The 12,776-nt window shown below is 50.3% G+C and overlaps 1 protein-coding gene across 11 annotated transcripts in view; it reads right to left on the bottom strand.

Moving 5' to 3' along the window:
• DLGAP2 (DLG associated protein 2) overlaps positions 1 to 12,776 on the bottom strand; it is a 791,131-nt gene that overhangs the window by 349,887 nt on the left and 428,468 nt on the right. For all 11 annotated transcript variants that reach the window (XM_058719822.1, XM_058719819.1, XM_058719818.1 and 8 more), the window contains one exon: positions 3,515 to 3,547. In XM_058719822.1, coding sequence (XP_058575805.1) covers positions 3,515 to 3,547 — 33 coding nt within the window. The remainder of the gene's footprint in view (positions 1 to 3,514; positions 3,548 to 12,776) is intronic.

Raw genomic sequence — 12,776 nt, 5'->3', positions numbered from 1 at the left:
TTTGTAGCATTATTCCTTTGCACCAAATTTATATTATGTAGCTCAATTTATTCCTTAGTTTTAATTGGGTTAAGTAATGTAGATGGAAGGCACTGTTATTCCATTGCAGGGGTCTCTAATCAGTCTTCCTAAACCCTTGTAGGCACCATTATCTGTCTTCCCATATCAGAAAATCTATTTGCTAGGAGAGCAAATTGAAGCATAAAAAAGTAAACAAACAGGCGTGTCCAGGAATTGACGTCTGTGGTTCTAGGCAACGTTCCCTGTGGTCTGGTTAAAAAGCAAGTGTTATCATGTGTCCGTCAATAAAGTCTGAAAGGATCATATACTCTTCAAGTATTTTCCTGCATCAAACTGATGGGTTATATCACACGAAGCCCTCTGTCATGCTTGCAGCATCAACATAGACCGACCGCGTGATCTTGCCAGTTAAAGTGCAGTCACTCCCGTGTCTAAAGACAGCAGGAACCACTCAGAACATGATACAAATCGGGACAGTCTTACTACTCAAGGACTATCGCTAACTATTATAACAAGAATGCCCTCAGCAGATTCTAAACGTTGTTGTTTTTTTAAATTGGTCTCTAGTGTGGCAAAACACTACAGTCACAGTCTCCCTGCCCATGGCACGGTGAGTCTGGCTGAGTGAGGAGTCCCTCCACCTTCTTGCGGCCCCTCCTCGCAGCTTTCAGACTTGAACTGTCTGTATACTCTTGCTAGGAAGAAAGATACCCACAAGTAACGAGAAATTCCATTAAACATTTTCCTGTTGAGAACACAGTCATCCAAATTTCAGAAACCTTGCAAGGCAGAAAGTATAAGCGAATTTGCATACTGAAATTGTGGCCTACGTTTCATGTACAATTACAAATGTATGTTCTCTGAGAAACAGGGACCCCCAATTGTGGCATCCTCAGGTCTCCAGGACCCCATAAACTTTGTTCCTAGTCTGGCAGCCTGACAGATATTATCATCTGAGACAATGCTAATTATTCAATCTGAACCCAAAGAACTAGCTTCCTCCAAGAGAACTAATCATTAAAATGCAAATAGGTGTTTCCCACTTCACTGGTTTAGCAGAGAAAGACTGTTAACAGCCTTCTGACAAGAAAGAGAGAAGCTTAATGAGTTGATGCCTTAACCTTGTGGATGGAATGAGCACAGTGCACCCGGATCTGACTGCGTTCTGCACCAGCCTCCGGCTCTGATCCTTTCTGTGCGACAGCCTTTATGAGTTAACTCATAGAAGCTGCAAGAAATTACGGAACAAAAAAACTGATTTCTGATTCCACTCACTGCACTCAGGCAGCTCTCACTTAGACTAATTACTTAAACGATTTAAAAATGTATGAATATGCATGATAGTGCCTTTCAAAAAGTAAAGCCCAGCTGAGGCCATGCCATCAAATCTTCCCTCCCTTTCTCTGATCTACGGATACCTCGCTTGCTTATCTGAGACGCTGATGGGCTGCAGAGACTGGGCTCGCAGAGGAGAAGGAGACCGGCGGCAGCGTGTCCCACGGCCCCACAGGCTCGGCCTCAGTCTCCCTGCCCCTCAGTCTCCTGGGGTTGGACAACTGGGATTGTTCTTTGAGTAAAGCAGGTCTTGCTTCACATCTACAGCTGGAGCTGCCCCCAGACTAAGGCCATATCTCTTCCCTCTTCTGACATCGTGACACCTTGGGTGTGCATGGACAATGTCTCTAATGTGGACGTGAGGCAACAGCAGGCTGCTGGGGGCACAGCAGCGACTGTCCAGGACGGGCAGACACAGGGCTGATGTCGGACAGGGTGGGGCTGGGACGCTCCAGGTGAAGGACCCCACCACAGCCCGCAGTGCAGAAGGCCCCTGCGCGGAGGTCAGCCCCGGGGTCCCACGACCAGGGCGTCCACAGGAACACACAGACACCTATTCCTGAGCGAAGACTCCCACCGTGATTCAACCGCACCCTCGATTCAACACCACCTGGATTCAACCACACCCTCCCACGTGAGCTCTACCGATTTGTGGCAACCGAAATCTGCTCTTTCAGGACAGCGTGAAGCAGCAAAGAGCTGAAGACCACAGGACGCACACAGACCGCAGACGACAGACACTGTGAACAGGGCCAAGCAGACGAGAAAGCATGATGCGGCGTGGACAAGCCACGAGGTACAGCTCTCTCTTATATCTCAGGGTTTCTCCAGAGCACGGAGCACACGGAAAACGTTCAGCAAAAAGCGCATATGTTGGGAGTGGGCAAAGGGAGTGCACAGGGAGCAGTCGCGTGACGCGCACGTTCCCGGCGTGGGAAAGACAACAGAAATTGTACGAGGAGAAGGAATAGAATCTCCAAATGCCGGAAGGACACAGACACTCTGGAGAACGTTGTCAGCACCCACCACACCCTCAGCACCTGGGAGAGGGGTCCTGGGAGAGCAGTCAGGAGGCAGCCGCTCTCATCAGGAACCTGCCCCGGAGGGCCCTCTGCGACCCCCGACTCTGACACCCGACTCTTCTGTGACCCTGGAAACACCAGGGGTCCAAAGTCGCATGTTTTCTGTAACAGTGACACTTAAGACTTTACACTTTAACTTAGTGCACTTTGTCACAGCCGTATCTGTGCATAATAAATTCCATAAACAACACAGCAAGAACTCTGAAAACTTAGCCATATCTCAACCACAAAACTGAAGAAACAAGAGTGTTTGATGGAATTTCCAAGTTAACCCAATATTCACTTTTTTTTTCAGCTTGTGGGTAAAAATCTTCCCAGTGAGTATGACTACACTTACATAGCTCCGTGCACTTATCACAGTCACTTTGGGGTCGTGGACATACTTCAGAGGCCATCGCGAGGCTTCTGCAGTGCGCCAAGCGAGAAGTTACTGCTCTGACCCCAGAAATCAATCCCCCCATTAGCGGAGGTCCTGTGCTGACCACATTTTTTATTATGACACTGAAAAATGTGACAGATTTTGGCCTTAACAATTTTGGAAGATAGTTAAATCATATAACCAGGAGCTCTACTTTGAAAAGTATTGTAGACACATAAAATTCAAATTATCGTATATTGTTTAATATCACTGATCACCAGCAAAGTTCATGCTGTGTCTCTCAGATTTAGTCACTAATACTAAGGAATGGTTTTCCGAGGTCCTATTTCATAGGAGGCTCATCAGGACTTTTGCTAATATATTGAAAGCCAAGAAATACGTATTTCTAATGCTGGCATTTATTACCCGGAGAAACCAGATGAAAATCTCTAAATCCAAAACAAAAAGGAAAAATGCTGTAATTTGGTCGTGATTCCACTTTCCTAGGGAAATTACCTCCTCCCTACCCTCATCCCATACATCACACAGATGATTTTATCCATTTTCCATCAAACACCTTGAAGAATGCTTCCAATTTGTAACACGCGCTTGGGCGCGCCTCACCGCCGTCTGTCACCGTCCAACACAACATATGAGCCACCGTGGAGCCCCCGCCATGCCCACGGGAGGCAGGGGTGGTAAGGACGAGTACACTCACCTTCCGGCTCCCCGCAGAGGGTGCACTGGGATTCTGCAAACAGAAGAGAGAGAGAGAGGCCGTTACTGAGGGGTCTCCAGCTGGCGCCACAGGTTAAACGACAGAGCAATGACAGAACCGCCCGCTGGAGAGACGGGTGCCGTCCAGCTGCGTCCACCTGCCTCACAGACATGGGTGGCCATCTCCATGCCACAGCCAGCACGGCTCCCGCACCTGAGCAAACTCCGTTTCAGAGAAACTACCTTAGCAAATACCTCATATATTACATTTCAGTAGAATACTGATCTCTCTTTGTCATATGCACATGCACACATTAAACATGTTTTCATGACTGTGTATGACTCAACACAAATCACTTAGCTGAAATAAATGTTATGTTATATCACCTAATTTAACATCTAAACCTTTACTATGATTACAACCCCTGTATCTGCTTCCAGGCACACACAATTATGAGCAAAAGGACGATACTATATCTCAGTAAAAACACTAAGCCTATAAGCACTGAGTGTCCTCACTGAGCAGGAGGACCATGCCTCTGCGTCAGGCCCTGCAAAACACACCCAAGACACTTGGGGGTTGTGGCATTCACATAGGGAAATGACCGTAACAAACACAATACAGTAAATGTAGGTGCAAATGGCTATAAGATATCTGTCTTTTGGAGGAAGAGGTCAGACTTTGGCTCCAGGTCACTGTCCACCTTCCTGAGTAACTCTGGGCAGGTGACTCACCCCCGTGGCTCCAGAATGGGGACACTGGTATCCTCCACGCAGGGACAGGAGGGCTGAGTGACAAATGCATTCATTCAGTCCATCAGGCACCGGGCACTCAGAGGAATGTGGCCTCCTTCCACTCCAACCCCAAGGAGCAGCAAAGGGCTCATGGAAGAGACCGTCTGGGCTGAGTCGCGAAGGACACGTAGGATTTTCAGTAGAGAGGAATATAGCACAAGAGCATCCAAGTCAGAGGACAGGCTTGGGAGAAGGCAGACGGCCAGTGACAAGTGACAAGTCTGGCTGCAGGATAGGACAGGGCTGGCGGGCATCGGCATCAGCATCAGATAAGTGTGGAGGAGACACTGCCGGCAGTTTGGGAAGGGAACTGAAAGTCATAAAAGGAGCAGAGAGGTTTTTCTTTTCTTTTAATGTAAAATTAGAAGCCTGGGATGGTTTCTGAAGTGGGGAGTGTGGTGTGTTCATCAGTCTGTGGTAGGACCACCTTGGTGGCCAGGACAGGCTGGGAGGGGACAAGTGAGGGAATCCAGAAAACGGGGGAGCCAGCGTGTTCAACAGAGAGGCCACAACTAGGTGCAGGGGCCTCGCTCCCTTGGACACCACGCCAAGGTCTAGAAGCACACAGACGTGGGCTCAGGACTTAGGCCTGGGGTCAGGACACAGGGCAGCTGGCACAGCACTGAGGCCACATCCCTGCAGCCACAGGAGTGGACGCCAGTGATCGATGCAGAGATAAGCAATGGATTCACAGCGCCACTGATCGGGGATCCACAGGAAGCAGGAAGTAGGGACCTCTCGCCCGGCGACACCCCAGGAGCATCACTCAAATCTCAAAAGCCAGGCCCCCCTTGCACAGCGGTATCTGCCTTCTCTGTGGCACACCATGGCTACGATGCTGAGCACACCCCAGATGATGCTGGAGACCCCTTGTTGCCTCCCCTGTGGGTGAGCTGCCTGCACTAAGGGACCTTTTCCTGGCCACACGACGACACAGGAGCCTGATGTCCCCCGGCCCCGGCTCTCCTCATGGTGACAGGACAGACAGAAATGGAACTTCTCCTGGGGCCTCTGGGAGGCATGTGTGTCTATGGGGGAGAAAGAGGTGATGGCTCAGGGCTCCCTAGTAGACCAAGGAGCTGGGGAAGGGGACCAGGGAGGCGGGCAGCCTGGGGCCAAGGGCGGCCGTGAGTTCAGAGCCACTCACATGGGAGAGCCGGGTTTACCTCTCAGCCCAGCCTCAGCCAAGACCTCCGTCCACCCTTCCTTCCCCTACAAGAGACCGGAACTCAGCACCAGGCTGCTCAAGTAGGACGTAGTTCGGACACTGGCATCCCCACTCATCCCGAAGTGCTAACCTGATCCAGGAATATAGGATTTCTCAGTACATCCAATCCCCATCACAGGTCAGGTGTCAGAATTATCCACCAAGTTCAAGGCACAGTGATCACACAATAATGATCAGAGCACAGTAACTGACAGTGAATTCAATTCTGTGAATCAAAGATCACCAGGCGCCTGGGGAAGCATGTCAGTTTGACCACGGGCAGCATTAACTTCTCCAGAGTCCAAGGCTTAAGCAAATGCCATTTTGGAGTTCATTATTAGTGTACCTAGGCCTTATCCTTAAAAAAATTATTTCTGGCAAGATCACAGGTAAGAAACCATCATCCTCTGTGTTCTAAGCCCAGGCAGGACACAACGTGACTAACTCATCACTCTTTGGTATAGTCCAACTATTTCCTGTAAAGCTCCGTCATGGGCCTTCTGCCGTAAGCTGCAGGGACTGTTAGCAGGGTGGTGAGGCTCTCCATTTGTCTGTGGCAAATGCATCCCTGGGGGACCCACTGCCACACTGATGAGAACGACCCCAGGGAGCACCGGAAATTCCATGCGCCCCGAGTCTCAAGCACAGGTTTTCATGTGAGGGAACCAGCCAGCCTGTGTGTGGAAGGCGGCTGGGGCCAAGTGCTGTTCCCCACTTTACATGGATCATAGACATCATCATCCTCACAATCAGGAAGATATTCCAAGATGACAATTTAAGCTGAGACCAGTGACCCCTGTCAATGGTGGCCTGTTGACCTCATTATAATGACATTTCCTCCTAAGTCCCTGACCATCAGGGCACCAGACTCTCCCCTCCCTAAGTGCCCTGGGAGCTGACTGTCCGGAAACCCAAGGACAGCAGGCCTGCCCAGCTCTGGGGACTCTACCTGAACTCACGCAAAGCACAGTGAACATACACGTTACAACCGTTTTTTCTGCCGGAAATGCGCCGGGGAAGTTTCACAGAAAGGTGAGCTGTTTGATGAGCTTAAGTATTTACCCAACGTGGGCGGGAGGGAGGAGCATGTGATCTACGCCAACCTGTCTTCCCTCAGGAACACCCATTAAAAAAAGAGACACAATGTAGAAGGGAATTAAACTGGATACACTGTGAATTCATCATCATTAGTACAGAGTCTCATTTAAATTAGGAGAAGACTACACTAATTTATGCTAACTGACATAAGATAGAGAAATCTGCCTGATGATCTTATGTGCCCATAATCTATACCTGAACCAGACGCAGCCCTGGAAGGATCGGCATATTCCCCAAACTGCAAAACACGAACCGTGGAAGTCTAACCCGCTCTTGCTTTGGCATAATCTTCCCAAAGTGAGGGACGGCTATGTCTCCCGTGTGAATCCGTAAGGCATTTTACATGTGAAGGTTACTCTAAATTGCTACACGTGTTTTCAGAGCGGTGGCTTTCAGTGTAAGTGTGAAGCATGCACACATGTAGGGTCTCTCCCGCTGGCCATGGGCTAGACAGTGTGGGTGGTGCTGGCCGTGGGCTGGGCGGTGTGGGTGTTGCTGGCTGTGGGCTGGGCGGTGTGGGTGGTGCTGCCATGGGTGGTGTGGGTGGTGCTGGCCGTGGGCTGGGCGGTGTGGGTGGTGCTGGCCATGGGCTGGGCGGTGTGGGTGGTGCTGGCCATGGGCTGGGCGGTGTGGGTGGTGCTGGCTGTGGGCTGGGCGGTGTGGGTGGTGCTGGCCGTGGGCTGGGCGGTGTGGGTGTTGCTGGCCGTGGGCTGGGCGGTGTGGGTGGTGCTGCCATGGGCGGTGTGGGTGGTGCTGGCCGTGGGCTGGGCGGTGTGGGTGTTGCTGGCCGTGGGCTGGGCGGTGTGGACGGTGCTGGCCATGGGCTGGGTGGTGTGAGTGGTACTGGCCATGGGCTGGGCGGTGTGGACGGCTCCTGTGGGCTGGGCGGTACAGGTGGTGCTGGCCGTGGGCTGGGCGGTGTGGCTGGACAGGGGACAGCAGACCCAGGTTGGCAGCAGGAAGGCAGGCAGGGGTGGTGGAGGGCCCGGCGTTGGGCTGCCGTGCCAACTGTATTAATTTGCCGCTCCTCACATACTCCCCTGCCTCCCTCCAGCTGGGGCCGCGACTAACGGGGGCCAAGACCTCACAGCTTATGTCTGTCCTCCCGAGTCTCAAAGCTGCAGGAGACCCCATGGCTCTCATCCCAGGGAAATGCTGCAGCACAGGGGCCACCAGAGGTGGGGTGCGAAGCCATCCTCTGGATGGGGGGGTGGGGAGCGAGTCAGACCTGCGGGCACCACGCGGGCAGAGCAGCACTGTCACCACTAGTGCCCCCCAAACATGCACACAGTGTGAACACCCTCCGCAAAGATCACATGAACAGGATCACCCATCCACATGCTTAATGGGACTGGGACACGGAACTCTATGATTTCACGGCTATGTGATAATATGATGGTGCAACAGCTCAAGTAACCTATTCATCGCCAAGGAACAGCTTAACTGGGTCACGACCATTGACACCAGGGGTCTTCGGAGCTAAAATGGGAATATCTCAAACATTCAAAAGTAAAAAGAGGAAAGCATAGAATATCATATCTCATTTCCATTTTTGAAAGCGTGTTAATATTTTTCAACATGTAGAGAGCCTCCTGTGTGCCAGGGCTGCTGATATGCACTGAAAATACTGTTACGATACACTGGGTGCTGTACACGGATAAATGCAGAGCAAAGCCGAGAATGACAAACGGGGGATTTATATCAGATGATTTCTAGGGATATGGGGCAATAGGAGTGAAAGTACGGGTTACGGACAAGGAGTATAACCTGAAGCTCTCAGCGAACTTAGGCTAATTTTTCATTTGAAAAGCATTTTAAAAATGCAAACAGGTTAAGTATAAAGGAAAAAAATTTCTGGCACAAATCCAGTCCCTAAATGTTAGCTGTTAGTATGACAATCATCTGAGTTTGCCCTCGTTCCAATTTCAAAATAAACAGGACACGATTACACTATCTAGGAGAGTAATAGATTCTACTCCAAGGGTGTTCCAAAAGTAAATGGGATAATCATGAAGATGCCTTATCCCCAAACCTAGCACACGGTGATCAGTCACCAAATGTTAGCAGTTCAGTAAGAATGTTCACTGATCATTTTTCTACAAAGATAAGAATCACCTCACGTGGGCAGACACTGACGACAGGAGCCAGTTACAATACTGTAAGAGCTGTGCCTGAGGGAGGAGAAATGTAGCAATGCACATGTAGCCCCGAAAGACGGGAGCACTTGCAGGGACAGCAAGAGTGACCAGGGCTTTGAAGGATCAGTAGGAGTTCTCTAGGTGAGGTGTGGCCCTCTTGGGAAAGGAGTCTGCATCAGCGTCTGGGGAAGGAAATTATGCAAGTTCTATTTCTAACCATTTTCAAAGTGTTCCATTAAGCAGAATATTGTTCCATGCTATCTCTTTCTCATCTCTTAATGTGCACTCCCATTAAATCTTCAATACTTGAGAAACACGAGAAGAAATCCCACGAGAAGCCATGTAGCTAGGCCACAAGCTGGCTGCACATACGCCCCGCTGTTAAGTGGTGACTGGAGGGTAGGACCATTCATTCACTCAATCAAATAATTGAATGTCAACAGAATTCCAATGAGATTTTATTATACAAAATTTAAAAATGTGAAGGCAAACCCAGAAATCAGTAGCTTTAATAAAGCAATAGGCCATAGGGAACAAAATATAAAGTCCACGGACAGATGTCTGGAAGCCCCTGTTTGCTGGTCATCGACTTCTCTCCACTCTGGATCCGTCATAACACATACGATCACAACTTCAGGATCAGCGCTAACGTGGGATGCTCACATATCTCCAAGGACGCCTCCCTCCGTCCTTCCCCTCTCCCTGAGGACACAGTTGTGACCAGAACAGCAAACGGCCATGTGGAGCACTGGACCGTCCACAACTGTGGGAGCGGCAGGCACTCAGCAGGCACTCGGCAGGGCCGGGAGGCCCTCCAGCTGCCTCTGACCTGAGTCACCTGTGAGTGCCTGCTTCTGCCTCTCCCGTTTCCAGCCGTCATGTCCCTAAATGTCATCTTTTTTTTTTTTAATTTTTTTTTCAACGTTTTTTATTTATTTTTGGGACAGAGAGAGACAGAGCATGAAAGGGGGAGGTGCAGAGAGAGGGAGACACAGAATCGGAAACAGGCTCCAGGCTCCGAGCCATCGGCCCAGAGCCTGACGCGGGGCTCGAACTCACGGACCGCGAGATCGTGACCTGGCTGAAGTCGGACGCTTAACCGACTACGCCACCCAGGCGCCCCGTCCCTAAATGTCATCTTTGACTCCGGAATGCTTCTGGGGAGCTGATTCACCTTCAGAGTAAGTTTGACTTAGGAAAGTTAAATAATCGACTGGGATCTCTGAGCAAAACCAGGGTCCCGACGTCACTTGCTGGGATGCACGCTCACTGCCGGCAGAGGTACGCCGGGGTGAAGACTGCGCTGCAGAGTAAATGGCTTGTCTGCAAATAATCCAAGGGTCACTCCATTCTGTGCCAGTTTTATCTACGAAATTTCAAGCTCCTCATGATTCCGATCTTATTAACTCCTGTGACAACTATATGTAAATACCAGCATTATTATTTCTTTCATTCAGTCAGGAAAAGAGAAGTCGAAAGAAATGAAGTCACGGGCCAGCCATGCAGGCAAGTTAATAGCCAGGACCAGCAATCTATTTCAATTTATTTGTGTGAAATTGCTCCTGAAATACATCCATGGCACCCACGAATGCTGAACATGATGTGCTCTTGGCATTTCTGTTCTCGCCAACAAAACGTGCACAAGCCGATCTCCCCGTTAAATCAGCCGCTGTCCCTGCAACTGCATGAAGGAAGCTTGTGTCGAACCTGATTTCTGGTTCCCAAGGATGTACCCCAGTACAGTGACTGCGACATCACAGCAAATACAATGGACGGATCTCCTAAAAGCTAATGCCCCCAAGGTTCTGCTCTCGGTCCACTGGTGCCTCATCTTCCATGGCCTCCTTGGGGGAACTCCCCAAATTCATGGCTTAACTGCCACTCCCTTATGCCAACAGCCTTCCCCGAGCCCAGATCTGCAGACCCCAGGCCCAGCAGCAGCCGCTGAGACCCACCGTTCGGGCAGAGACGCCCCCCGCCCCTCAGTCTGGGCCTGAGCAACCCGGCGTCTGCCTTTCCCCCGTATTCAACCATACCCACCACATACAGTGCCATGTCCCCAGCGTCCGAGTTCTCACTCTTGCCCAGCACACCACGGCCTCCCAATGGGCTGTTCCTGTGGATCTCCAGGGGTTCTCGCAGTGCACGGAGGGTCTGTGCTCCCTCACTTCATATGCTAAGATCCTAGCCCCCAAGCTCAGCTTACTGAGTACAATGTCTTCACGACTCGTCCACGTGTAGCCTGTGGGTGAATTTCCTTCCTGTTTAAGGCTGACTAATGTTCTACTGCAGGGACAAGCCACTATTTGTCTATCCACTTGCCCATCCTTGGACCTCTGAATCACTTCCACCTTCTGGCTACTGTCAGTAATGCTGCCGCGAACATAGTGTACCAGGGTCTGGGTCCTTGCTTTCATTTGTTCTGTGCATATACTCAAAAGTGGGGTTGCTGGGTCATATGTGCAATGGACTGATGGTCTATGTCTCCACCCCTGCCGCCCCCTAAATTCATATGCTGAAATCTTACCTGCAAGGTGATGGTATTAGGAGGCCAGCCCCTTGGAAGGTGATGAGGTCATGAGGGTGGAGCCCCCACGATGGGATCAGTGCTCTTATCAAAGAGACTCCAGGGCTCCCCTCCCTCTTCCAAGTGAGGACACCCCGGAAGAGGTCCTCACCAGGAGGTGACCTCACTGGCACCTGGTGCCAGACTCCCAGCCTCTGAAACTATGGGAAAACACATTTCTGATGCTGATAAGCCCCCCAGTGTGCCGTACTTTGTTACAGCATCCCGAACGAAGAGAGCCCTTCATATCGCCACTAAAGTGAGCCGTCAAAAGTGCAGATGATTCCACCACAGATAATATGACCCATGAGTGACCTCCTCTGCATGAGGATGCCAAGCTGATCCTGCCTGTTGCACAAGCCCAAACTGTAAGAACCACGTAAATCCTACCAATTAAATCTGCAACATGTGAAGACAGATGGACTGGTTGTTTGGCCTTGTTTTATTTTGTATAGATTTTACTTTTTAGAGCCTGTTTTAGTTTCACAGCCAAACTGAATGAAAGGTGCAGAGACTTCCCTTAAATCCCTGCCTCCCCCGCCGACACAGCCTCCCCCTCCACCAGCATCCCCGCCAGATAGTGCATTTGTTACAGCTGATGAGCCCACATGGACACGTCATCACCCAGATTCTGCAATTTACATCAGGGTCCCTCTTGGTGTCGTACATTCTACGGGTTTGGACAAATGTACCATGCCTTGTATCTGCCGTGACAGGATCCTACACAGTAGATTCACTGCCCTAAAAACCTTCTGGATGCACAGGTTTTCACTCAACCTGGAGAGTATGTTTGGGTCCCTAGTGGTCGGTATCTCAAGACTTCACTATCTCATCATGATCCACATAGTTAATCAAGGCTAAAATATAGGTATAGTTTTTGATGATTTCCTTTCCCTCCTACATCCAATTAATCATTAGTTCTCTCAAATTGTAACTCCAAAATTCACCATGAACCCACTCCCTGCCTCTATCCTAACTGCCAAGACCATGTACCAGAGCTACCGAACATGCCCTCCACCGGGGTGAGCTTTCTGGGAGCTCCTAGGTCCAGCCTGGTGTCCAGCATGGCAACTCCACAGCATAAGTCAGACCATGCTGCACCCTCTGAGAGCCCTCTGGTGGGTCCCCCTCACACTTAAGAAAACAGCTAAAGTTCTCCCAATGCCTGAGAGGTTCTGACCCCTGTTCCTTCTGACGTCGGCACTGGCTACAAGGCTCTGTCCTCAACGTGGCTCTGTCCACGTACTGGTGGCCAGGAGGACTTGTATCTGCTGTTCTCTCTCGGGAATGTTCTTCCTTCAGACCTTACAACAGGGCTGCCCCCTCTGCTCTGAGAAATTCATCCTTAACAAACTCCTCTGCTGTTGTCTCTATCCAGTGCCCTATCTCATGTTCATCCTCAAACTCATTACTGATTTATTTGTGCATCTGGTTAAAGACTTGACATTCATCTCTTTCC

The sequence above is a fragment of the Neofelis nebulosa genome, chromosome 3 (genome assembly GCF_028018385.1).
Source record: "Neofelis nebulosa isolate mNeoNeb1 chromosome 3, mNeoNeb1.pri, whole genome shotgun sequence".
In the NCBI taxonomy this organism is placed as follows: Eukaryota; Metazoa; Chordata; class Mammalia; order Carnivora; family Felidae; genus Neofelis; species Neofelis nebulosa.
This window is presented reverse-complemented; position numbering and strand designations above follow the sequence as displayed.